General features: G+C 37.4%; 2 protein-coding genes across 2 annotated transcripts; both read right to left on the minus strand.

Annotated features, from left to right (window-relative positions):
* Positions 1-6,601: 6,601 nt before the first annotated feature.
* Positions 6,602-10,352, minus strand: LOC145784833 (cuticlin-6-like). Its single transcript, XM_082596674.1, has 5 exons — positions 10,200-10,352; positions 9,476-9,587; positions 8,602-8,750; positions 8,032-8,195; positions 6,602-7,088 (listed from the first exon to the last, which is right to left on the minus strand). Exons 1-5 carry the CDS (start codon positions 10,345-10,347, stop codon positions 6,900-6,902), a joined length of 762 nt encoding a protein of 253 aa, XP_082452800.1. The 5' UTR covers positions 10,348-10,352; the 3' UTR covers positions 6,602-6,899.
* A 2,141-nt stretch (positions 10,353-12,493) lies between these two features.
* Positions 12,494-16,156, minus strand: LOC145784707 (uncharacterized). The gene is made up of 6 exons (XM_082596566.1): positions 15,921-16,156; positions 15,020-15,105; positions 14,748-14,840; positions 14,417-14,510; positions 13,444-13,593; positions 12,494-12,594 (listed from the first exon to the last, which is right to left on the minus strand). Exons 1-6 carry the CDS (start codon positions 15,973-15,975, stop codon positions 12,494-12,496), a joined length of 579 nt encoding a protein of 192 aa, XP_082452692.1. The 5' UTR covers positions 15,976-16,156.
* Positions 16,157-24,017: the final 7,861 nt, after the last annotated feature.

Below are 24,017 nucleotides of genomic sequence, written 5' to 3' on the forward strand. Positions count from 1 at the left end.
CTCGAGTATGATGCAGTCATTGATATATTTGCCAACTGCAGTCATTGCATTAAACTGTAAATTGTCATTGCGAATCGCCGAGAATGTTCAAAAGGTATTCGAGGTCGGAAGGACTAACTTATTGTTTATGTTCTAAAGTGTCTGATATCTTTCGTTGGTTCATTGATTGCAACAGTAACTTAATTCTGCGGATTCGCTCTTGATATTGGACCCCTCCCCTTATGTGACGGTTTCAGCTAACCCTCTTCCCCCTCCTTTCTGACGCATCATATGACATTTTGGTATAGCCTACAGCCGCCGAGTCAGCCGCCACGCGGCTGACTGACACAATGTCTTGGCCTCCCCCTAACAAACTTTCTAAATACGCCACTGTAACCTTGTGTGTTCTGTGACTTGTGTTGTGTTTATGAATATGCGCCTGTCTCTTTAGTGTCTGATGCAAATAAATAATTATAATAATAATAACAATACCCACATGGCAATGACAAATCCACTTACGAAGTTAAGACATTATTTATGCATTCATATCTAGGTAGTACTGCATAATTGTGCTGATTGAAATATTCATTGCTATCAAATATCTCTTTTAATACCGGTAGGCCTATATGTGATCTAGACAGTAGAGGCTACAATGCTCGGCCAACTGGGTAACTCAGCAAGTCGCCCATTGGCTAGGAACGGTACACGTGGTCACGTGGACCTGGTCATCACGCCATTTTTACCAAAAAAAGAGAGAAGGGAAAAACGTAAAAATGCTCGAAAGTGAGAGACGTGATGTAAGTCGATTATTCTGTGATTCTTTCCACTTTCATCTTTGTTAGGCATTGGGAAGTAAAAAGTAGCTCAAAAAGTCGCAAATGATGTCAAAAAATTGCAAACTTTCAAATTCAAGTCGCGAAGCGAATTAAAAGTAGCCCAATTCGCGATAAGTAGCCCAATCTGGCAACTTTGCATGCAGCCATGGCATGTGAAGTTGTGATTTGTGAACATTTGCATTTGTAAGAGCCTGCAAAGCATGAACCAATCAGAAGCTGCGTTGTCTGTGACGTCATTACGTAAATGGAAGTGTTGTCATTGCTGGTGCGAAAATGCAAAGAACGATTGATGATTATGTGCCTGATCTGATACAGACGTTGGCGATCATGGTCTTCCAAACTTCTCTGTCATTTGCCATTCGTATAAAATCGTTCGTTTTAACTGTTGTGTTTGTGGCCCATTGATTCAAGCTGTTTAAATAAGTTAATCTTTGTCGACCTCTGCTTCTTTTTCCCTGTATCATCCCCAATAGAGCTAATTTTTCCAAATCTCCATGTCTGTGAATATGACCTACAAATTGCATCTGACGCCTTCTAACTGTTGTTATTAATCTCCTTTCTGCATTTGCCAATTTCATAACTTCGTCATTACTCTTCTTTTCAGTCCAAGATATCCTCAACATCCTTCTGAGAAACCACATCTCAGCAGCCTCTAGTCTTTTCTTCATATCTTTACTTATTGTCCAGCATTCACATCCGTAGGTTAGAATTGATTCTACATATGCTTTTAAAACTTTAATTTTGGTCTTTATTGTCATGTTGCGATTCCTGAAGACTGTGCTCATTTTACTGAAAGTATCCTTTGCTATGGCGATTCTCTTTTTAATTTCAGTGTCACTTTTGCCATCGGAAGTTATAATATATCCAAGATATTTAAATTTATCAACTTGTTTCACTGTAACACCATTGAGTGTTAGGTTGCAATTTGGATAAGTTTTCTTTTTTGATACCGTCATGCATTCTGTTTTTCTTGAATTTAACTCTAAACCCATTGCTTTACTGTTATTGACAACAGAATTTAATAAGTCCTGTAGATTGTTTGCAGATTCTGCTATCAAGACTGTATCATCAGCGTATCTCAAGTTTGTTATATTTTGTCCTCCAACCTTTACTCCATTCATATTTTCGATGTCTCTCAAAATCATCTCACTGTAAACGTTGAAAAGATCTGGAGATAGGACACATCCTTGTCTGACGCCACGTTGTATCGATTTGAATTCGCTAAGATCGTTATTTATACGTATTGCAGCCGTTTGTTCCCAATAGAGGTTTCGTATGACTCTGAGGTCTTTACCGTCGATATCTAAAGAATGCAGTATATGGAATAATTTGGCATGTTGAACCTTATCAAAAGCTTTAGAAAAGTCTATGAAACATAGATAAAGATCCTTGTTCTTTTCTATACATCTCTCTGTTAACATTTTTAATGTAAAAAAACAGAAATTTTAGAACGAAAGAACGAAAGAACGAACGAAAGAACGATTAAGTTGACTGATTGATTGAATCTTTATCCTCGGACTGGGAAAGCTGCTTGCAGAGCTTAATCCTGGCAGTTTCGCATACTTGTAGAGGCTTTGAATCACTGACGCAGGCGCGGTCACCGAGATTGACAGAGTGAAGTTTCCGATTGTTGAAGTCTTGTTGCCTGGAAACTATTTCATCCATTAGATGCCGCTAAATGGAGAGCAGTCCTTAACGTGCGTTGCTCAAGCGCACACCCCGTGTGTCGAACCAGCGCCACTTGATCTTGAAGCTTCTTCGTTCCAGAAGTGACGCGCTAACCAATTGAGCTATCGGGGCGGAAGTTAACACAAATGTTTATCTATTTTTCTAACATGCCGAATTGGATTTTTTTTTTTCTCTTTCACTTTTGTTATGGTTTAACGTGTAAAACATACGGTAGCCTAACCCAAATTTATCATATTACTGTGACATGCCACTACTACATCCCAGCTGGCGATGCCTGTCGTTTTTGCATTAATTCAACGTTTGCTAACTGTCATCAATTATATCTGTATTTTTTGTCATGTGTGATTTTGTTTATAGATAAACTGCCATTTAAAACACTGGTTTTGATGTGTAAAAACCCGGGTTAGATGTCGTGTAAAAACACGGGTTAGATGTCGTGTAAAAACACGGGTGTGGTGTCGTGTAAACATACGGGTTAGATGTCGTGTAAAACACGGGTTAAATGTCGTGTAAAAACACGGGTTAGATGTCGTGTAAAACACGGGTTAGATGTCGTGTAAAAACACGAGTGTGGTGTCGTGTAAATATACGGGTTAGATGTCGTGTAAAAACACGGGTTAGATGTCGTGTAAAACACGGGTTAGATGTAGTGTAAAAACACGGGTTGCGTTTGTGCAAACACCCGTGTAATACACGGGTGCACGTCACGGGTTTTACACGAGAAACTGGGGTACAAGGACACCTATATTTCTCGTGTTTTTCACAAGCCAATGTTTATGAGAATGTTTCATGTTAAGCATACGTTTACATAGCACTTCATAGTGTATTATACAAAGTACAAATATGTAGGTTACAATATAGAGTGTGGCCGCGGGCCACATTATCATGTAAAGACCGGAAACTGTCTGCGGACCGCTCAAAATCTCGTCGCGGGCCGGATCCGGCCCACGGGCCGTATGTTGCCCGCCCCTGGGCTACACATTGCTTGATAAAATAAAACAAACAGTAGGCTAAACCTAAGTTTTTGATAGACTAATAAGCAAAAAAGCGAAGAACCTTAAATTGCTTAGTCAGGGTATGACGACTTTATTAGAACAACTCAAACAATGAAAACCGAAGTTTATTGCTGCGACAGCATTCTTACACCACAACAGCAAAAAGGCCAAACATGAGATAAATTGGATTGTGACGACAAGGATTTTTCGTGCTTCTAAGCGCGCAACTAGCCTGCATTCAGTGATGGGCATTATCGGCGATAATTTATCGGCGATAATTATCGGCGATAAATTTTTATCGCTTATCGTTATCGCTTAATTATTTTTTCAGTTATCGTTTATCGTTATCGCCAAAGGCAATATTTGATTATCGCCGATAATTAATCGCCGATAAATTTTATTTCGGATCAACACACAAGTGGAAAGATCATGAAAAGTAATATTTTTACTAGCCACCTAGTTAATGATACTAAAATTAAAACCAGTTCTTCTTCAGTGCCTGAAGTGTGTGTGCACAGGTCGTTGTCAGGGGAGAAGACACGCCCCTCTGCAGCGACGGCCCTGACAACACAATAATTCTTAGAGTTGCAAATTGCAATGCAATGAAATGCATGCAACAAGTCTCTTGTTGTTTTGCTGCAATGAGCAATCGCGAGTGAATTTTACAATTAAAATGTAAGCGCATGGCGGTACAGATTCCTTTGAAGCGAAGCGAAAGAAATGGGCAAGTGGTTTGTGAAAGTGTCGCAATACGAGGCCGCTTTTACATCGGAAACATGGTCTTTCGCGCCACCTCACGATCAACTATTTTATTTTTGTGTTTTCTTTTTTTGTTGGAAGTGTTAGTTTTTAGTAATTGTCGTAAAAAAATAAAATCTCTCGGGTCAAAACATGAAACTTACTGTTTTAAGCGCACGAAATCTTTAGATGAGTAGATTAACTAAAATTGTAAGAACTTGCCTTGAGACGTGTACGTCACAAACTCAGTTTAAAAGACAAAATTCATACATAATAACAACACAAGATCGGTTATAGACTGTAAGATCGATTTTTTTCTAGCTTGGCGATATAACTTTAATCCAAAATAATAACCAAATGCGTAAGTGCCATTTAACTTAAAAAGTTAACCCATTTGTGCCGAAAGTGAAAGTAGGCCTACTTAAAAAAAAATTCGGAAAATTTAAATATTGCATAATTATGACCTAAAAAATATATCACAATTATTTTTTTCCTAATTGTGTTTGTACTTTGTAAAAAAAGCCGTCCTATATATAAGACGCTCGGCAAATCCGTTATCAAATTTCACAAGTTTCTTGTGCGTAATGCTTAAGTGTTATTACATTTTACTTATTGCTCAAAGTGATAAATGGGAAATGTCTTGTTCATGTTTTGTCATGTCAATATTGTCATCGAGCATTTTATTGAAATGAAAGTTCAAAAAATATGAAGATGAAAATTAGCAAAGTAACTCAACATCACTGAAACAAGTCATTGCGGAATATGATATTGCTTGAAGCATTTGACATGCAGACCGACATCATATTTTTTGCATCTTGTAGTAGTTTTTGCATGACAATAGGCGCATCGAGTTGCGTGGTAAAATTATGCTAAATACAGTATTACCTTTCTCATTTACTTATGCGAATGCGACATAGCCTACCTCAATCAAATATTTTTATTCCCACTAATGCAGTGCCTACATTGTAATTCTTATCTCAACAACTCAGCGTTCTGCCATTGCTTTAATGATGGTGTTCACAAAGAAAACAAAAAAAATTATCAGTAAATTACGATAATTATGTTATTGCTCTAAAACAAACACAACTAATTTGACAAGCTTGATAGATTTCACAGTATGCACATTTTTACTACCAATAACGTTTAAGATTACTGATAAATTTTCAAGCATTTGGCGTTTTTTGGAATTTTTTAAATTATTGCTGACTTTGCTGTAGCCTAAACAGCCCTTTGAGTAGAAAGCAAAATACAAAGTTTGAAATTTTTTATGGTATTTTCATTTGATTTATTCATTTTGCCTACTGCACGTAAGCGGCAGTGTAACTCAATTGATAAAAGCAGCCAACTGGCATCTGAAGGTATAATTATGAGCACGGCGGTTACCTCAGTGGTTTGATTCTGGATCAAGAGGTTGAAGATTCGATACCTACTGCCGCTGTTGCGATTCTATTCATGCATAACTTTAAAAAAGTTTTGTCCCTTTACACTACAGTAACTTATATTATGTTCGATTTTTCGTCATGTTGATGAAAACAGTTCGTGCTGCATGGAATGGGGCAGCGCTATAATCAAGAAAAAAACAATTATCGTTATCGGACATTATCGGCGATAATTTATCGCTTATCGTTATCGCTTAACTTTTTTTTGATTTATCGTTTATCGTTATCGCTTTAGGCATTTTTTGTTTATCGATTATCGTTATCGCTTAACTGAAAAATGAGTTATCGCGCCCAACACTGCCTGCATTGACATAGAACACACTAGTCACGCATCATCGCCACCCATTTGTTCATTTTAAATGCCATCTCACTTGTCTGGTCACCACAGCTGGGCAGTAGCGCGTTAGTTTTTGTAGTGGCTGCAGCGCCAAATTTTAGTTGGAGTAGCGACGCTACTTTCTCCTAATGTAACGGAGAGGCGCTATACACTTGCTTCTGTGGCATTTCCGCTACTGGCTACTTTTCAATTATGAATCGTTTCTAGAGATTTTTGATGGAAACACTAGAGCATAAGAATAAAATTTCACCAAGAACGTGTTTTTCGTAACGACGTACGTTGAAACCGTAGTGTAAACAAATGTGATAAGTTATTGAAAGGTGATAAGTTATTGAAAGGTGATAAGTTATTGAAAGGTCATACTATTCGTTTTCAATGTCATTTTTAATTTACAAGGCAAAGCTTTCCAGTGTCAGTTTTAGACAAAATTCCGAAGTAATTTTGTAAGAATTGAGGTAGCACGCTACGTTTTATCGACTAGTAGCCTAGCAAGTTGTGGTAGCGGCGCTCTTTTGGTAGCCTTTAACGGTAGCGCGCAACTTTTGAGGTAGTAGATGCCCACCTGTGCTGGTCACGCAGTGCATGCATTCACCTTAATGTTATCCATTCAAAAAAATGAGAAAATAAATATAAACTTCAAGAATCTACAGACAATTCGAATTCATGAACATGCGTTTAGTGAAAACAGTAAAAGCGTTTACAGGCGATGTCAATATAAACGGTGATAAATAATATAGAGCTTATTCTTTAATTCAGCTTTACAATAATTTAATTGAATAATTCAGATGAAGAATACAAAAAGTCTTGGCTGATATTGAAAGGTATGATATGAAGTCGATCAATTTCATTCACGGCAGCACATTTAACAAACAATATTTTTTCAATTTCACGGATCTCTTCTTCGAGCTCCTTTGCACTGAACATTGCAAATTTTGTCGCTCAGTTTCTCTGTGAAAGCTAAATCAAGGTCTTCGAATCCGCCTTCGGCTGTTAGAAAGTTTTCTTTTTTCCCTGCCAGCTTGAGAAGTTGTCCTCTGTTCTCCTGTGTTGTGGGGCTAATGCCAAGAGCGAATGTCTACAGACAGAATAAATAGTTTTAGTTCTAATAGGCTACTGGCTACAATATAATTTAGAGCAGAAAACATCATGAATGCAGTTGCAGCATCATTGTGAGTACCACAACACTGTGTAACACATTAATCACTAACATAGGCTTGATCGCTGAGATTGGTAGTTTAAAACTTCCACTTGTAGCTTATCCTAATGATGTTACCCATTTACAAAATGTCGATGAATAATAATCGTTAATAGAATTTGCGCATCATCTTTCATTTCTTGCCTGATAGGTCGTTTGGTAAACACTTTGTTTTCAAAAGAAGAAGCATCAACTCTGGATAGGTTTGTTCAACTCTCCGAGTGCACGGTTGAACAAAGACAGTTTCCTATCTAGCGGCGTCTATAACTTAGTAGCCAGACGGAGTAATTTAATTTTAAGTGTTTCATAGACTCGGTTGCTGTCAGCAAGTGTGCGAATGTGAATGCTTGAATGCTTCTGTGTGTCTAGTTGCTAGAATGAAGACTCGAAACAGGCTTTTTCAGTGGGAGATCAAGATCCTTGTAATCATTTTATCATAGTTCTTACGCAATATGGTTATATGCAGTGGCGTACGCAGGGGGTGAGGAGCATTGAGTTATAACCACATCCTTCCAAAAATATTTTTTAAATATCTTGGTGATGTAACTTGAAGTAACTTATATTGAAACGTATGTCAAATTAAATCAAGCGCATTTGAATTCAAAGAATTCCGTAACAGATCTGCAATAATTGTATGGTATTTGCCAAAATGGAAGAGGAACAAGAGTGGAGCCTAATAGTGAGGCAGAAAACAAGCACTGTAGGATGGATAAACACCACCGGAGACTGGAGTGTTGTAATCTGACGCCAGTGAAAATATATTTCTAACGGTTTTCCGATAGACTGTTGAATTATACTAGTTTAAAATAACTTTGTATCTCACTTCAACGCCTCGTTTTCTCAGTTGCTTCGCAGTATACTTGACTCCATCATCGGACAAGCCATCGGTAACAATAAGGAGAATATCATCAGCATTGGGTCGATTTCCATGCTCTTCCTGCAGCAACTCGTCTCTCACGTATCGCAAAGCGCTTCCAGTATTCGTACCTTATAAAATAAATGTTCACATTCATCAAATTTACCATTTTGTTATAAATTAAACTGATCTTTAGAAAAAAGAACGCAAAACAATTTTTTTTCATTTCAAAATGTTTTTGAAATATTTTTCCATTAACATCCTTTACTGTGAATATTTAAGGATGTAAAATTCTTCCAAGAAGTTGGCACAAAGCTACAAATTTTTGTAGCCAGAACATAACTTTTGTAGCCAGAACGTAGCAGGAACTTCTGTGTTTACATATTCTTGTGTTTCGTTTTCAACTAAGTCGAAATGGACTTTTTTTATTCGAAATGAAACAAAAAACGTAAATCGAAATGTAGGCCTATCCTATCAATTTCAAGACAAATAATTGTGCATCGACAAGAACTATTTTCAACATCCTATTTGGCTCACCACGGCCATCGTAAGGGATCCTTTGATACGCATCCATGAATTCGGTTATGTTTTGAACCGAATTGAAAAGGATTTTCGAAGTTGTGTCCACGTCATCGTTGTAGCGAATTACTGAGATTTGAGCTGCATCGGGAGATATCGTGAATCGGCTGCAATAATAATAATGCTTGTTTTTTTATAGCGCTGTATCCATCGCAGAATGCGTTGTCCCTCACCGCTTTACAAAGCAGACAGTGTCAATAGAAATTGTTCATTTGTTTTTTTGTTTCATTACAACTCTCAATAACAATGCACTGCAGGCAATGTCAATAACAATAACATACACGATGCACATAACAATGCACAAATTTCAAGGTTGCGACCGTGCCACATTTTAAACTGATTGTCCTGCTTTAGTATCATGCACGTTATAAGGTCCGGGTTTTGTCGCTTCTACCTTTTTCTAGACCTCTGCTATGCTTGACACATATTTTATTTTCGTTGTGATGGTCAGAAATAAAAACAAACTGAACTGAACAATATCATTTCATGTTTTGAAAGGTTTCGTAACCACCTGTAGCCTATTATGTCTATTGTGGTCATTCAAAGAAACGTAAGTACAGCAGGCAATTTAGTTGTTTTATATTAGAAACATTTGAACTTAGTCAAAGGGCTTAAAGTAACGTGTAGCTGGGTAGTATAGAACTCTGCAATGTGTAGCCTTACAAAAAACGTAAATGATTACCATGACGTATTTCTATTAAAGCATGCTTTATTGTAGCATGCTGCATGTTAGTATGTGTAATCCCGAGCAAACAGATACATAGGTAAAAGCCTGTGCATTACACAAGTCTATATAGATAGGCTACAATAAAGCAAGTGACATAACATTTACTTAGTTAGATTCGAAACAAATTCTTTCATTATCTTCCAGTTATCGAGTCCGATTGAGGAAGAGGAATCAAGAAGGACAATTAAGTCTATCTTTGCGTATTTCGGACAGATTTCTGGAAAAAAGTGTTTTCTGATCAGAACCAATACAACGTGAAAAGAGTGGGCTATAGCCTAATAGGCATAATTACAAAGTCACGCTATAGTTAGTGTCTTTATAAAATTTGTAATTTTCCAACTAGTTTAACGTGTTCATAATGTATCTACTCTAGCCTATAGGCTACAGCTTTAATGAGCTATCCTACGGATTGATATCTATTTAAGAATTCAGGAAGATGATTGATAACAAATACTCCAGTTTTCGCCTAGCCTACATTTCCTTTTGCCACACTGATGGAAAGGTTGGTGTCTTCGGCTAAACTTAAATCTTACAACATATGAAAAAAGAAAAGCTTATTTTGATGCAACTTGCATTTGGAAAATGTGCCAGCAAAGAAAGTGCGACTATCTATACAAGTAGCCTACTGAAAAGTTTGGGTGTTCATCAGGATTATTATTTTTTCCAGCAGTAGTTGCAACGCTCTTCTGATGAAGCGATAACGAACAATATATCTGCTTTTTACTTTCGCTTTCATCGGATGAACGTTACAACTACAGTATTACTAAACAAATGTGTTGCATGAACGACCACATTAAAAAAACACAGCCGCACACAAATGTTTCCTTACGGATACAGCAGGGCTTATGGGAAGACCACTTCCGGTTTATTTGGCAAAAATTTGTGTCTACGCCGGAAGGGTGGAGCAAGTAGCCATTCTCCTTATCACAAGTAAACGTGCAGTTGGAAGAAGTGAACGCCCCGTTTGTGCATGACATGGATCCGTGTGCTGGTGGAGCTTGCCGAGGACACTTCAGATCTGGTGCAAGTAGGAACATTTCAAGCACAATTTATATAATGTATAAATATATAATAATATTTAAGGGTATAGCAATAGCTTACTAAGTAGGCTACGAGTAAGAAGATTGTTGAATTTAGGGCTGTGGAGTCGGGCGAAAAATAACGACCCCGACTCTTCGGTTAATAACTGGCCAACTCCGACTCCGAAAACATATATGGTGGCAAAGCTATAATTATAAAAAGATAAGAAATTGTTGAACTCCCTTTAACAAAAAAGACACACAATGGTCAGGGGCGCGGGAACGATTTTTGACTGGGGGGGGCAGGATTATAAAAAAGGGAACTTTTATTGCTGAAAGACCTTTTTTTAAGTTTTAAGATATAGCGATGATACTCATCTATCAGCTCATTATCGAGTAATGATACAACTGTCCGATATACAAAGAACAATGGCACGGAAGGGCATCATAGGCTACTATGCAGTGGCGTAGCAACGCAATATGCCGCCCTTGGATTTTTGCACAAAACACCGCCCAAACCCCCTTGACACCGTCGTAAAATCGGATTAAAATTCCACACAACAGAAGAATTAAAGCATTTTTTTTACTTTTATTGAAAGTTCAATATAAAACTACTTCTTACTCAGACAGCTGAAGGATTCTTTGTCTCCTTTAATTACTCTAATCGGTGGCATAAATGGCCCTTTTTTATTCTTAAACCTTTCGGGCCCTAGTTTCATCATCTCAACTCTCGTGTTATGAGTTAATGTTTCTGGCCAAGTAGCCACATCGTTATGAGAATAATAGATAGCATCTGTTTTATCTTTATCTGAAAGTATTTCATTCACAGGCTGACTTCTTTCAATGATCACTTTGTCATTGTTTTGCTCGAGATAGCCTACACTTCTTCCGTCTCAACTTGTGGTAGAGATTTACTGTGCTAATCTCTTCTGTTTTTTTAGCAGAGGCAATTTTTATGAACTTCAAAATGACTCCTTCATTTTTTTAGTTCCTCTTCTCCAGCTTTCTTTTTCTTTCTAAATAAATCTTCACTTTCTTTTACTCTCGTCATAGGCAAAATTAACTTAAAAAACTGCAACTTAAATCTTGTTTTGGAATCTGCAGCACATTAGTTAAAAGCAATAACCACAAATGCAAATTTGCTGAGTTAAGCTAAGTGATCTATTTCAGACCTGAAACTTTAAACCTTTCACTAACCTAACCCATCTTCACACATAAATATGGAGGAATCCGTCTATCTACCACAGACAGATGGTAAAGGTGGCAGTTGACTCGATGACCTCAAGGTCCATTCCTGTCTCCTCCCGCAAGTGAAATAAACTTAACTATCAAAGCTAAATTGACTGAACAATGCTATATATATAGCTTACAAGTTACAACCGACATTCTATCATTACTTCAACAGTATGAATATCATTAAACCGTTACAAATACCACATAGGGAGACACAATCTAAAAAAGTTGCAAATTAGTTTGTAGGCATAACTTGTTTAATTTTTTGGCTTCACTTAGATCAGTGTTAACTTAGGTCGTTTAGGTCTGAGTCTCTCCGAGAATAAATTAATGTAACTGTCTTTGTTCGTTTATACTTTAAAAGGTTATCAGTATCACATTTTGCCGCCCTCTAGCAACGTACCGCCCCTGGATTTATCCACAAGATCCAATGGGTAGTTACGCCACTGCTACTATGTTAATGTTATAGTGATGTAACCTACCGTGATACAGAATTTTATATCGTGAATAGGCTATTATTTTGAGACAAAAATGAAAGATTATAATTAGGCTAAAGCGAATAGCAGGAATTGCAAAATGTGCAGTAGCTTACATAACCTTAAAAGGGCACCATTGCCCCTCCTGCCCCCCATCCACAGGAAAATTGAGGGCAGGGGGAGCATTTTCCCCTTTACCCCGCTTCCGGCGCCCCTGACAATGGTGTCACTGAATCGACGACGAGGAAACACAAAGTTTTTTCTCTAAAGAATAAGCGATCTCCAGCACCAAATAAATTCAATGAAACACAAGTCAGAATTTGATATTCCTTCTGCGAGATTATACTTTTGATGGTAGGCTTACATTGAAAACCTATTGGTTATTGCAACATAAGCTACATACGTTTGCACTTCGGCGTACGACGGTTGAAAACTGCTGTATTAGTTCTTCTGCGGTAGACGCATTTGCTTGCTCTTTTTCCAGCCAAACGATATCCTGTTGCAGAACATCATATTTTAAGAAGTTGTAGCCTATAATTACTCTATAAGGGCCTATATGTAGGCCTATTTGCTTGAGAATTAACCAACCAACAAACAATAGCCGACTAGTCACCATTGAGCGTCAAGATAATCTAAGAAACCAGGCATCAGCTTTAAAGAATTTAACTACACTTTTTGGTGTAATTTTTGAAAAATGATATTGTTTGTAAAGTTTGAGTAAAGTCCAAAGAAGTTTAAAATTTTACAAAACACATTCCTTAGGCCCACACCGCCAAGCTACATGTTTACAGAGTAGCAATTGGGTATTGACTTACCACTCAGTCAGCAAATTAGTCCATTTTACATTGATTCAAAATTTGCAAACGTTGAACCAATGTAAAATAGGCTGACTTGCTTCTGTCCTAGACTGTTTCCTCTCAAGTTAAATCAACTCAGGCAACTATTCACACCCTAGGGTAGCAATCAAATGAATACTTGCCCCTAACTAAAGCCTCAAATGACAAAAATAATATTTATTACACAGCATATAGATATAATACGCTAAATCAAATGTAGTTATTACTATCTGAAGCCTTTACAAATTGTTTCACCTAACGGATCATCAGAAGGTCTTATTCAAATAGAATCTATTTGAATATTTGAATAAGATTTGAATAAGATTCTATTTGAATAAGACCTTCTGATGATCCGTTAGGTGAAACAATTTGTAAAGGCTTCAGATAGTAATAACTACATTTGATTTAATTCGCTCTGCTTTGCCTTTTTGCTTGGCATTGAGCACTTTTTGTAGTATTAATAGTTTTCATTGTTTTGATATAATACGCTATATTATTTATATCTTTACCTTTATTGCATGCAAATTTGCATATAGAGCCTATTTTGTTTTCCGGAACTTTCGAGCATTCTTTAATTCCAAACTTGGGGGCTTCTATCACCGGACAAACTTTTGGACGAGGCAAGTGATCCTTGGAATGCTTCTTAGAAGGAATACGTTCTAAAATTTGCAACTACGTATCAGTATCTTTCAATTGAAAGCAAAAAGTAAAAAATCGGTTGCCAGATGTAGTAGCCTACTGTAAAGCTGGCTAAAAAAATAGGAAAGCTTGACTCGTAGTTCACATTAGCTATTCCTGGCTCACCAGCCAGAGCACATTATCTATGCCATCGCCTTCAAATTGTCGCATGATTGCTGATCAAAAAGAAAAAAACAACTAGGGACAAATTTGTTGAAATACAATTTCTAGTTTAGTTTGTCGCTCGATGATAGTTTCCGTTTTCATTTTTGTGCCAACTTTGATCTTGTATCTTTGACGTTTACTTTTCGACTTATCGTCAAGGCTTTGACTTATAAAGTTTGCAATGGGCACACAGCCAAATATTAAAGTCTTTGGTATGACCAGACCTGAAATCCAACCAAAGGCTATCAAAACCAGGGGAAGAGATAGTCACCAATCCCTATGGAACTGCCCAGACAGAAAATCAACCATTTTCGGCTACATTGATTCAACGTTTGCAGACGAGGGGGGGCTCGCGCCACTATGGGGTGCGAGACCTGTACCCAGCCGATGCGTGATAGTTATAAAATTGCATAAGAAGCTATGACGCGTTATTAGTGGGCTTTCCACCAACATTCTAGACTGCAGAGGATTACATTGTAGAAGGAGATGTGAGAATAGGTTGAGTTTAAAGTGGTGCCAAACAAGAAAAAAGTTAGAATCCCTTTGGATATATCGAGGCTTCAAAACGAGAAAACATTGTACACTGTTTGCTATTGACAAGCCCTCCAGACATGATGCAATGATATTGACAATAATTACGTGATTGGCAATTCATTCCTCTGGCATTGCAGCCGGTGAAGTTGCAGCAGCATCGGCAAACAGAGTTCAACTTTGGACGACGACATCTTGCGTTCTGCAAGATGAATCACAATGATATTTTGATAATCATAATGAATTTTATCTCTTGTCGTTGTGATGTAAAAAGACGTAATAAAGAGCAATTACAAAATGAGAGAAAAACAATGATGAAAAGAGTAGAAATCAGTGTTACTACATGTCTTGTGGTAGCTGTACAGTAGTGTTAGGGTACTACATAGTAGACTAAGTCTAAGCCCTACAAGTATTTCTTTAAATTTCCGAAGCAGCTCACATTTAGGTCATTTTGACAGGCCAAATCTTGCTTGCATCTCTTTGTGATACGGTATCCTCCTGAATCTCTCCTGACTTCACTTAGACAGGATTGCTGAAAAAATTGCAAAAATTGTATTTCTAAATTCAATCAAATTGCAGCGTCATCACTTTTTTCAATTTTGAAGCAACTCACGTTTTCAAGTAGAAATCTTTCTGTTATGAATCAAATGTTAACTTCATTTTTAAGTTTTAAAACGACTAATTTGTATAACCTTAATAATAAATATTTACCTGGTTTGATGAGCAGGTGTGCAATCGGCCTCTTGTTTTGCATTCCTTAACTGTGCGAGCATTTTCGCAAGTCCAACATTGTAAAGCTGCGAAAAATACAAGTGACAGTTAATTTACAGTTTCAGTTAGTTAGCTAAGATACAGTCACACGACCATTGCTTAAAATATAAATGAATGGCAATATAGCCTAATATTAAAATGAAAAACGAAATAGGCGCAGACCATCAAGAATGTGGTATGTGGACAAATAATAATTAACGACTATAGACAGGATTCGTCTATAAAACTGGATTTAATATGTCAAAAATAGAAAAACTTGGCCTTTCATTGCCTCCAACCCTAAATGAAAAAAAGGAACTCGATGAAGATGATAATATTAGATCTACTCTAAACACGAAAAAACAAAATACTATATGAAGCAACGAAGCAAGGCCAAGGCAACATCAAACTTTAATTTCTTTTACTATTTGATGTTATACCAACCTGGACAGCAAACTAGTAAATTTTTATATTGTTTCAACTTTTGTGAAAATTAAAAAGGGCTAACTTCTAGGCTAGAAGGATACATTGTTTCTTCTAGTCTATATTTCTTAAACAAAGCCTGTGCTATTTTTCTACAGTCTGGGTTTCCTGCTTAGCCTATTTAAATGTATCCCTTTGATTGGTGTAATTTACCAAGAGTTTGGATGATGTTTCATAAATTCAAGAAATGCGAGAACTTGTTAGCCTATTCTTGTTTTAGAACGCAAAGTTACTTTGTTGTATTACTACATGACATAGTCTAAAATTTAAATTTTGAAAAGTTTTTAATGATTCTATTGAAATAATTTGACTTTGCACCTATCCTTGGTTGAAACCTGTAGTAAATCGTCAACTGAAAACGTTATATAAAAAATCTCACCTTTTACGCTGAAAAAAATTGCGGAAAAAGTAATCAACAAACATTGAAGCTTCATGTTGTACAGCAAATTGAATGATAAAATGTGCTATTTTCTTCTTATGGTTTTCTGCATTCACCAAAATTTGGCAACTATTTCTGGGCTGCAAAGTTTTCAACTTGTTATTTTATTCACTCAATCAAGGAATAGAATGTTCTCGATTGGTTATTGCTTCCGCTAGCAAATTGCTCAAATATTAGTATTTACTGATAAAAACTGTACTTCAACGTTAGTTGACGGTTTATCAACGTATGAACAGAATTTCACTAAACTAGACGAAAACCTGAAATACATATTTTCGTTGATTTTTTATTTGTAGGTTATCTAGTTTTATTCAGATAATTTATCTCAACGACATTAGGTTGCAGTGCTGCATGTAGAAGTGGCCGCATGTTCGAGCAATGTCGTATTTCTCCATTTGAAACTTGCAACCAAAAGTCTGATGTGGATGTGTTGCGGCTGTGCCATATTTTAAACTGATTGTTCTGCTTTGATAATCATGCACGCTATAACGTCCGAGTTTTGTCGCTTTTACCTTTTTCTAGACTTCTGCTATGTTTGGTATGTTGTTTTTTTTCGTTGCGATGGTCTGAAATAAAAATAAACTCAAACTTAAACTGGCTAAAATTGGTTCGAATTTCTCATTCGACTTCCTAACCCCAACACTGATCAAACCGTAGTTTATACAAGAAATTGATCTAAAATCAAAGAACCGGGAGTTTAAAAGACTATCATTGTTGAGATTCTAGCAATTCATTGCATTTGGTTCTGTGTAAAGTTCGTTCTCAAGAACTTGTAACAGTCAAATACAAAATATGCATAAACATTTCAGCATTTCGAAATGAGCTTTCTTAGTTGGATATACACCTTTTCGTGGTCTGGCAATCAAGTGCATGATGAAACTAAACGAAACTTTCGCAGTGTTTGTTTTCTCAAAATAACTAATTACAAACAATTTAATTATTTGTGTTAAGCCTGCATAGTAACCAGAACTTGGCAAGTGAGTAAATATCAAGCGAATAAACACGTCCAGGTACGTTGAATCAACGCAGTTAGCATGCATCGCATGAGATAGTGTGTTGCTATGGATAATTAAGATGGGGATTGATTCGAAATTATTCCGATCTTAAACTAAGTGGATTCAACCACACCGCTCGTTTATTACGTGGGCGCACGTCAGCTCATATTCAGTCCTAACTGGTTACAAACTGATGTTAGCCTTATGCTAATGTAAGCAAATGGATCAAGAACATGTGAACAAAATCATCAATTTATCTTCCCAAACAGCAAAATCCGTCATTTTTATATTGATTCAACGTCTGCAAGGATTTTGCAGTCTGGGTACTATCTTGATATTGTACTGTAGGCTAAATAGACTATGCCCATTTCGGTCTTTATTCTTTCTTTTTCAACCATCTGAATATGCATAAGAAAACAAATTGATAGTTTTTTCCACTTTTGATCTGAATATGCATAGCTTGTCAATTTGCTCTTGTAGTTTTTAAATTCATACGAGATTTGTTTCGACTTGTTTAATTTTCATTTCGGTTGTTTAGTTTTTGCGTCACAATGATTCCGTGCCACAGGTTGCCTGTAGGCCTGCAGGTGTCGGTTGTCTGATGTAGCAGCTGTCTGAAGAAATCAGTCGTCCTGATAGAAGTTATAAGTGCAATTTTACGCAGATTATCACTTGCAACACTTGTTGATAGATAGGTCGCATCCTCATCAGAAGGAAAATTTTTGCAAATGGAAAGAAATTCAACATGAAGTCAGTTTATATTTATTTTGGAAAAAAGTCCCTTCTCCTCTATTCATATACTACAGAAAAGAATGCGGCGTAGTAGCCGATATTACTAAGAACAAAAGTGTTTCAAAATACAAGCACAAAAATTACGAAAAATTGTTATTTTTTGTTAATGTTTCAGAAAAGTTTACATGACATCAACAAACTTGGCACTCCTTCAATTTTGAAACAATAAACAGTTGGATTAACGTTTAATAACGCAAAGGATACGTTTCCGAATAAAGTCATCTCAAAAACAAATGTTGTTGTCATGTGCAGTAGCAGTCTGCACTTATTGTGACGTCATGAATCATGATCACTGTTTCAGCAAGCAAAGCACTTTCGCAGCATATTTCACGGTTAAATGTTTCGAAACTACTTGTTTTTATGAAAATGACGAATTGAGTTGCTGTAAAAAGTTATTAATCAACCAAAGGAAGAAAAGCAGCATCGGCCAGATGTTGTGAAACAACGTTTATTAATTGTGACGTCACGCTCAATAATGTCACGTGCGCTGAAACTGATAAAACCCACACAAAAATTTTGAAATGGTAAACATATTTGATTTGTGTGAGAATAGTTTCACTAAATCCAAAAGAAGGAGAATCGCACTATCCCGTAGGAGAAAAACGTCTGAACTTTAATCTTGAGCAATGGATGGTCTTTAGGCGGCTTTGGCTCAAAGTAGAATTTCTATCTTTTCAACTGAAACAAGTAAATGAAACGGATCCGGAAACTGATACATAATTTATCGAGAGCCTTCGCTACCACAAAGGCTGTTTCTTCGGTATCTTATTCAAATGGTAAGAATCGTCAGTAACTTATCTTTTCGACCGGTAACCGACCCTGCGTCAAAAGCCTCTACAGGCTGAGTACGCGAAACTACCAGGAATAACCTATCAAGGTTTTGTCAGTCCGAGGATAAAGATTCAAAACCAACCTCGTTCTTGTAGGCTAGGTTGGTTTGTGCAGATAAAATTTAAGCAGCGGCCACGCTATGGCAAAAAGCAAGGTTGCTTGGAATTTTGTGTCAACTATGGATTTTGGTCAGCATCATTTACAATGACATTGAAAAAATTTAGTGTGTACCTGGTGCTAGTTTGTTTGAAAGTTCTTTCAGTTTCAACAACAGTTCTACGCATTGACAAGCTTGTTAAAGTCATACTACAAGAAAAACCTGACTTAGCGATTTTCCACGTTCTTTGTGTTTAACATGCTACCATAAAACGATTTTGAAAAAAATTTGGCCCAATTGCGGTCTGACCACCATTGCGCGCGTGCTTTTGTCAGAGGTTTGAAAACCGGAATGGGTTTGAGCAGCGAAGCGTGCGATCATACAGTCTACGTCACAAGCGACTAGCAATCAGTTGATCGGGCAAGAGTTTTTACTGCGTGAGTTTCAAATGGCAGATCTTGTTCTTCGAACAGTAAATCAGCTTCTTTTACATAGATTCAACGTATTCAGGTCTTCAATCAATGTAAAATGAAAATGTAAAAAAAAACAAGTTTCTGAAGGCAAACTCCACAAAGGCATGTGAAACAATTTCAGTTAGGCAATTCAGAAGGCGTGGAGTAATCAGCATTTTTTACATGGATTCAACGTTTCCAGGCCTTGAATCAATGTAAAAATTCTTGAAACGCAACACGTTTGAACTTTCCAACCCAACGCGGGAAAACACTTTTGATAATGCTATGCTACTGGAGTCGCTTGTGACGTAATTCTCGAGCAGTTTTTCCACTTCTTAGTCATTTTGCAAAAAATAAATGAAACACTGGACTTTGCGCCTTGCCAGCGCCATTGAAAACAATTTTTTTTCAGTAATTTTTTATGAAATGTGTTCTTGAGTGCTCAGTTTACCCATTTTAATGCTTAATTTCCATTTGAAAATTTCATTTAGTATGCCTTTAAAAAGATGTAGCACCAACCATCTCGCTGAAACCGGTTTCAATAAATTCATAACTGCTATAAACTCGAATGGCGAAAACGTAGCTTTTGTTTGTTATTTTTCTCCTGTAATTAGCCAGGCTTGATAGGAAATCGAAAATGTAAGAAGCCAAGCTTTTCAACGGTATTTTCAGTCAACGTTCTGAACTACAAACACTAGGCTACAGCGTCTTAAGAGGGGATGCAAAAAACGATTGGAAATTTCTCGACAGTGCTAAAAACGTAAGAACCACTGTTCATGCGTTTCAAGGGCGGCTATTAGACTAGCGGTTAGATTTGTAAGTAATCTCCAAAGAGCTATTTTCTACTCCACTGTAAAGACACTGTACCTTTTTAGCCACAACCAAAGACATATGAGTAGCCTACATCTACAACATAATGAAACAAACGATTCGCATTATAAGTACAGCATTGGTAAAAAAAATAATCAAAGCGCATGGTCGTGAGTCGTAATGCGGCGAAATCTTCTTCAGTGAGCCTGTGTATCTCGCTACCTGATGGTTTTCACTTATCAACCAAGTGTAGCGGACTATCTGTCAAGACCAAAAATGGAGGTAGCAACTCTTTCTAGGTTTTATGATCATATTTGCTGCACGTCAATCCCAAGGTGAAGGCTTCGAAGCCTAACCTCGGCGCGGTTTGGGCTCTACCTCAAGCACGTCGCTGACCACCAACACTATCGTGTTCGAAGGCGATGGCGCATTGATGACGCAATCAGGGTTGCATTCCTGGGGGGGGGGGGGCTCGGGGAAGTTCAGACCCCCGAAATATGAAAAAGCTTGATGTAGGGGGGGCTCAGGGGGGGCTCGTTCAAGCTTACACTTTTCAGCTCTTCTGGCTGAACAACAACTTATCGACTGAACAAGTGACACTTTAACAGCTTTTTCACAGCAGAACTGCAAAAATACACGAAGATAAGTTGGTAGCCTAGCAATCGCCGTTTTTCGTGATTAGGCCCCGTATAGTTAGCTTAAGTTTATCATGCAATCTACATGTATGGTAAATCAAACTTTTTTCAAATGGGACAATAAAGAACGGCATAAAAATTTTGTGGCTCTTTTGACATTCTAGATGTCTGTGTGTGATGTGACTATTGCATTGAATAGCCTTTCTCACCCATGTGCCCAGTGGCGAATTTAGGGCAAAATTTTAGGGGCGCCAAAGAAGCATGGAACAACCTCGCCGCAAATGGCTTGGGACATTTTTTTGCGTTTTTATCAATAAAATTGCCTATCTAAGTCAGGTAGTCATTCCCACATCACAAATCAACACCACAAGTGACAATCAGTTGTAGCCTAAAGTTGAGGCAATGCCATAATGCCGCTCGTGGCAAGTAAAAGCAATAACGAACGTGAAATGATAATTTAGGTATTTTCCACTAAAACTTTAGGCTATACAACAGTGATTGCTCCAAGTGAATGAAAAGGGGTAACTACCAAAATCTATTTCAATAAATCACCAATCTAGAGTGCCTGAAGCTCACTGGTGCATAGCCCAAAAAATGCATTATAAAAAACATTCAAACGGTGAGGCCTATGACCCAGGTGTACTTATAGTACAAGTGAGTGGTACTTAGTTAAGATATTGCAAATAAACAAATAATTCAAATATGAACAAAGCGCTTGCAGCAATAAGAATCTACTATTTTTATTTTGTAGAATAAGTGAAATCGGGCCTATGCCCTATCAGCAAAACAAAATATTGTGAACTGACAATGATGCAATTGAGCAAAATAACAATACGATTAAATTACTCATGCTGATAAGGTTGCAAAAACGTCTCAATACGTAATTGTAATTTGTAACAACCTACAAAAATGACATTAGATTTCCTCAAACAAGTAATTCGATCACAAACATGTTTTAAATAAAATACGTTATAAATTAAGCAGAGATGTGTTCAAGACCAGATCCAGCTTTATTGTCCAAAAGGTTGATGCATGGCATTCCATCCTATCTCTCTACCTACACTGCCATAAAATCTGGATTGCTACCATGCATTATATTATTTAAACTTGAGTTAAAAAAGTTTCTTTATTAGTTATTAGTATTTTATATAGTGTCCATTGTCTCTTGTACCGTTATCAGCGGTTATTAGCGGTTAGTAGGTCTACTTGCCGAGACAAACATCACGCATTGTTTTACGTTAGTAAAATGGAAATTTACAAGTTAAAGGAAATTTGCATGCAGACATAAAAAAATAAATTGGAATTTTAGGGGGCGCCGCGGCGCCATAGGTAAATCCGCCCCTGCATGTGCCTTAAAATTTAGGAAAGTGGGTAAAATTTTCAGTGTGCGTTGTGTTGTGTCCTCACATCGTGGTATCAATGCTCTGTGGAATAGTTTCCCAGCATCGTATCAACACTTCACAGCCCTCGCAGAAAAGGAAGAATATTAGAGAAACAGATCGGGCCATATTCAGAGGTCTCTGCATCAAAATGACCATCAAGGAATTCATAGAAGATCTGGCGCTTTTAAAAGATTGTCTTCGGCAATTATTGCTTTTGTCAGAAAATCTCCAGACTGAGAATGTCAACTTCGTGGTAGCTATTCGTCATGTCAAATGGACTATTAATTCTCCATTTCAAATAAAAAAGCTGTTTAAGAAGGAAAGTATTCGTTGATGAAGTTGTTAACTTGAGTCCTGGAAGTATAAAAACTACTCCTTTAAAGGCATGGGCTAACGTTGGACCAGTTCAAAGCTCGACGTAGAGACTATCTTCTTTTGATCGTAATCAGTTTATTCAAGCTTCAGTTGACAACATTGGAAGCAGGATGGTGGACACTAACAATGAAAATACTGTGAAGAGCTTGGAAATTATTGTACCAGAATTATGGCCCGCTGTAATCGAAGTTCCATGGCAAAAAGGGGAGCAGATATTATGGAAAATAGAGGAGAGATTTCATGTCACCATTTTTATTTCCGATTGTACGTTGACAATCCTTGCCATATACCAGATACGATAAAGCTGCTCAAGAATGTAGGCTAGTACTAAACATGACTGCTATATAGCCTAAGTACTGCTGAAGCCGAACGTGGATTTTCGGAAATGAACTTGGTCATTATACAGCTACGATCACGGCTGACCAAATCACTTGTTTCAGTAATGTTGTTCATCAGCATCAAAGGACTACCTCCTCATATATGGAATGGCACTGCGACAACTCAGAAGTGGTTGCGGACTCATCGATCGGCTGTGGATACTCAGGTTAAGCATTCTAAGTTGCCTACATTGAATGAACTCAGATGTGTGCAAAAACTGTCGTGGTGCTTATTACTTAGCCCATAAAACCAAAGACCTGGCAGACAGGCTATTTGTTTTGTAGCCTATAATCTTGTTTGCACCAACTTGGAACATACTTTTGCTGTATTTGGAGTTGTACTGTTCGTTAATGTAACTGTCACATTGGTAGCTTATTGGTTCTTACTCGCAAAGCTGCAAACATAAGTGTTCATTTCAGGAGATGCATTTCCTCACTTTCCTACAATCAATTTTTTTGCAAGTTTGCTTAGAATTGGCTCATTCGAATAGGCAGCCTACGATTGAGTTAAGAGATTGGAATTAGCTCATGCAAAGCGAGTTTTAAGTGAAAGCCTACGCAGTAAAGAAAAAGCAAAGGAGATAGCAGTGTAGCAACCAAGCCAAATTTCAAACTTATAATTTTATTTCGGATTCAACCACGTTTTCCCGTTTTACTGCTTCTACCTTTTTCTGTAGGCTACTTCAAGCTATGTTTTAGCATGGGTTGTTTTTCGATATGATGTTCAGAAATAAAAACAAACTGAACAGTGTTTCTTTTTAAAAAAAGATAACGATTGTTGGCTCACCGACACCGATTACTCATACTTTTTCTATAACAACACAGCTAGGTGTTTATAGAGCCCCCCCCCAAATAAAATGCTAGGAATACACCCCTGGACGCAATGTAAAGATATCTGTGGGAGCTTTGATCAAATTGGTCATGGTCACCCAGATTCAAGTGAATTGAACAGACCATCAGTGCTATGCAATGAGAGAACGACACGAATCGATTGTAGGTGGTGGCATGCTGCAGTCTTCACCTTGATTAACACCCGTTGGAGCAGAGCTGATAACTTCATCCGCCTGGGTGGAGTCGCGGTGAGGGACCACCCTTTGTCTGGATTCAGCCTTTTCACTGCCTACCTAGACAGCAAATCAGTCGTTTTTACATTGATTCAACGTCTGTTGGTGACACGATTCCCCTTCATGAGAAATACTCTGTCTAGTCACAAACAGATTAATCGATTTGATAACGACACGACCGGTTCTACGAAATCACTCCTGATGACGTAACAGAGCCAACATTAACA

Source organism: Aplidium turbinatum, chromosome 15, assembly GCF_918807975.1.
Source record: "Aplidium turbinatum chromosome 15, kaAplTurb1.1, whole genome shotgun sequence".
NCBI classification, from domain to species: domain Eukaryota; kingdom Metazoa; phylum Chordata; class Ascidiacea; order Aplousobranchia; family Polyclinidae; genus Aplidium; species Aplidium turbinatum.

What these genes read in the sequence shown, in the direction of transcription:
- LOC145784833 (XM_082596674.1), bottom strand. Translation starts at nt 10,347, where the DNA reads ATGTCATGCACAAACGGGGCGTTCACTTCTTCCAACTGCACGTTTACT. An exon ending in CCATAAGCCCTGCTGTATCC is followed by an intron (nt 9,588 to 10,199) that starts GTAAGGAAACAT and finishes ACTTTTTTCCAG; the next exon opens with AAATCTGTCCGAAATACGCA. An exon ending in GATCCCTTACGATGGCCGTG is followed by an intron (nt 8,196 to 8,601) that starts GTGAGCCAAATA and finishes TTATTTTATAAG; the next exon opens with GTACGAATACTGGAAGCGCT.
- LOC145784707 (XM_082596566.1), bottom strand. Translation starts at nt 15,975, where the DNA reads ATGAAGCTTCAATGTTTGTTGATTACTTTTTCCGCAATTTTTTTCAGC. An exon ending in AATTTTTTTCAGCGTAAAAG is followed by an intron (nt 15,106 to 15,920) that starts GTGAGATTTTTT and finishes TATTTTTCGCAG; the next exon opens with CTTTACAATGTTGGACTTGC. An exon ending in CAAATTTGCATGCAATAAAG is followed by an intron (nt 12,595 to 13,443) that starts GTAAAGATATAA and finishes GTTCTGCAACAG; the next exon opens with GATATCGTTTGGCTGGAAAA.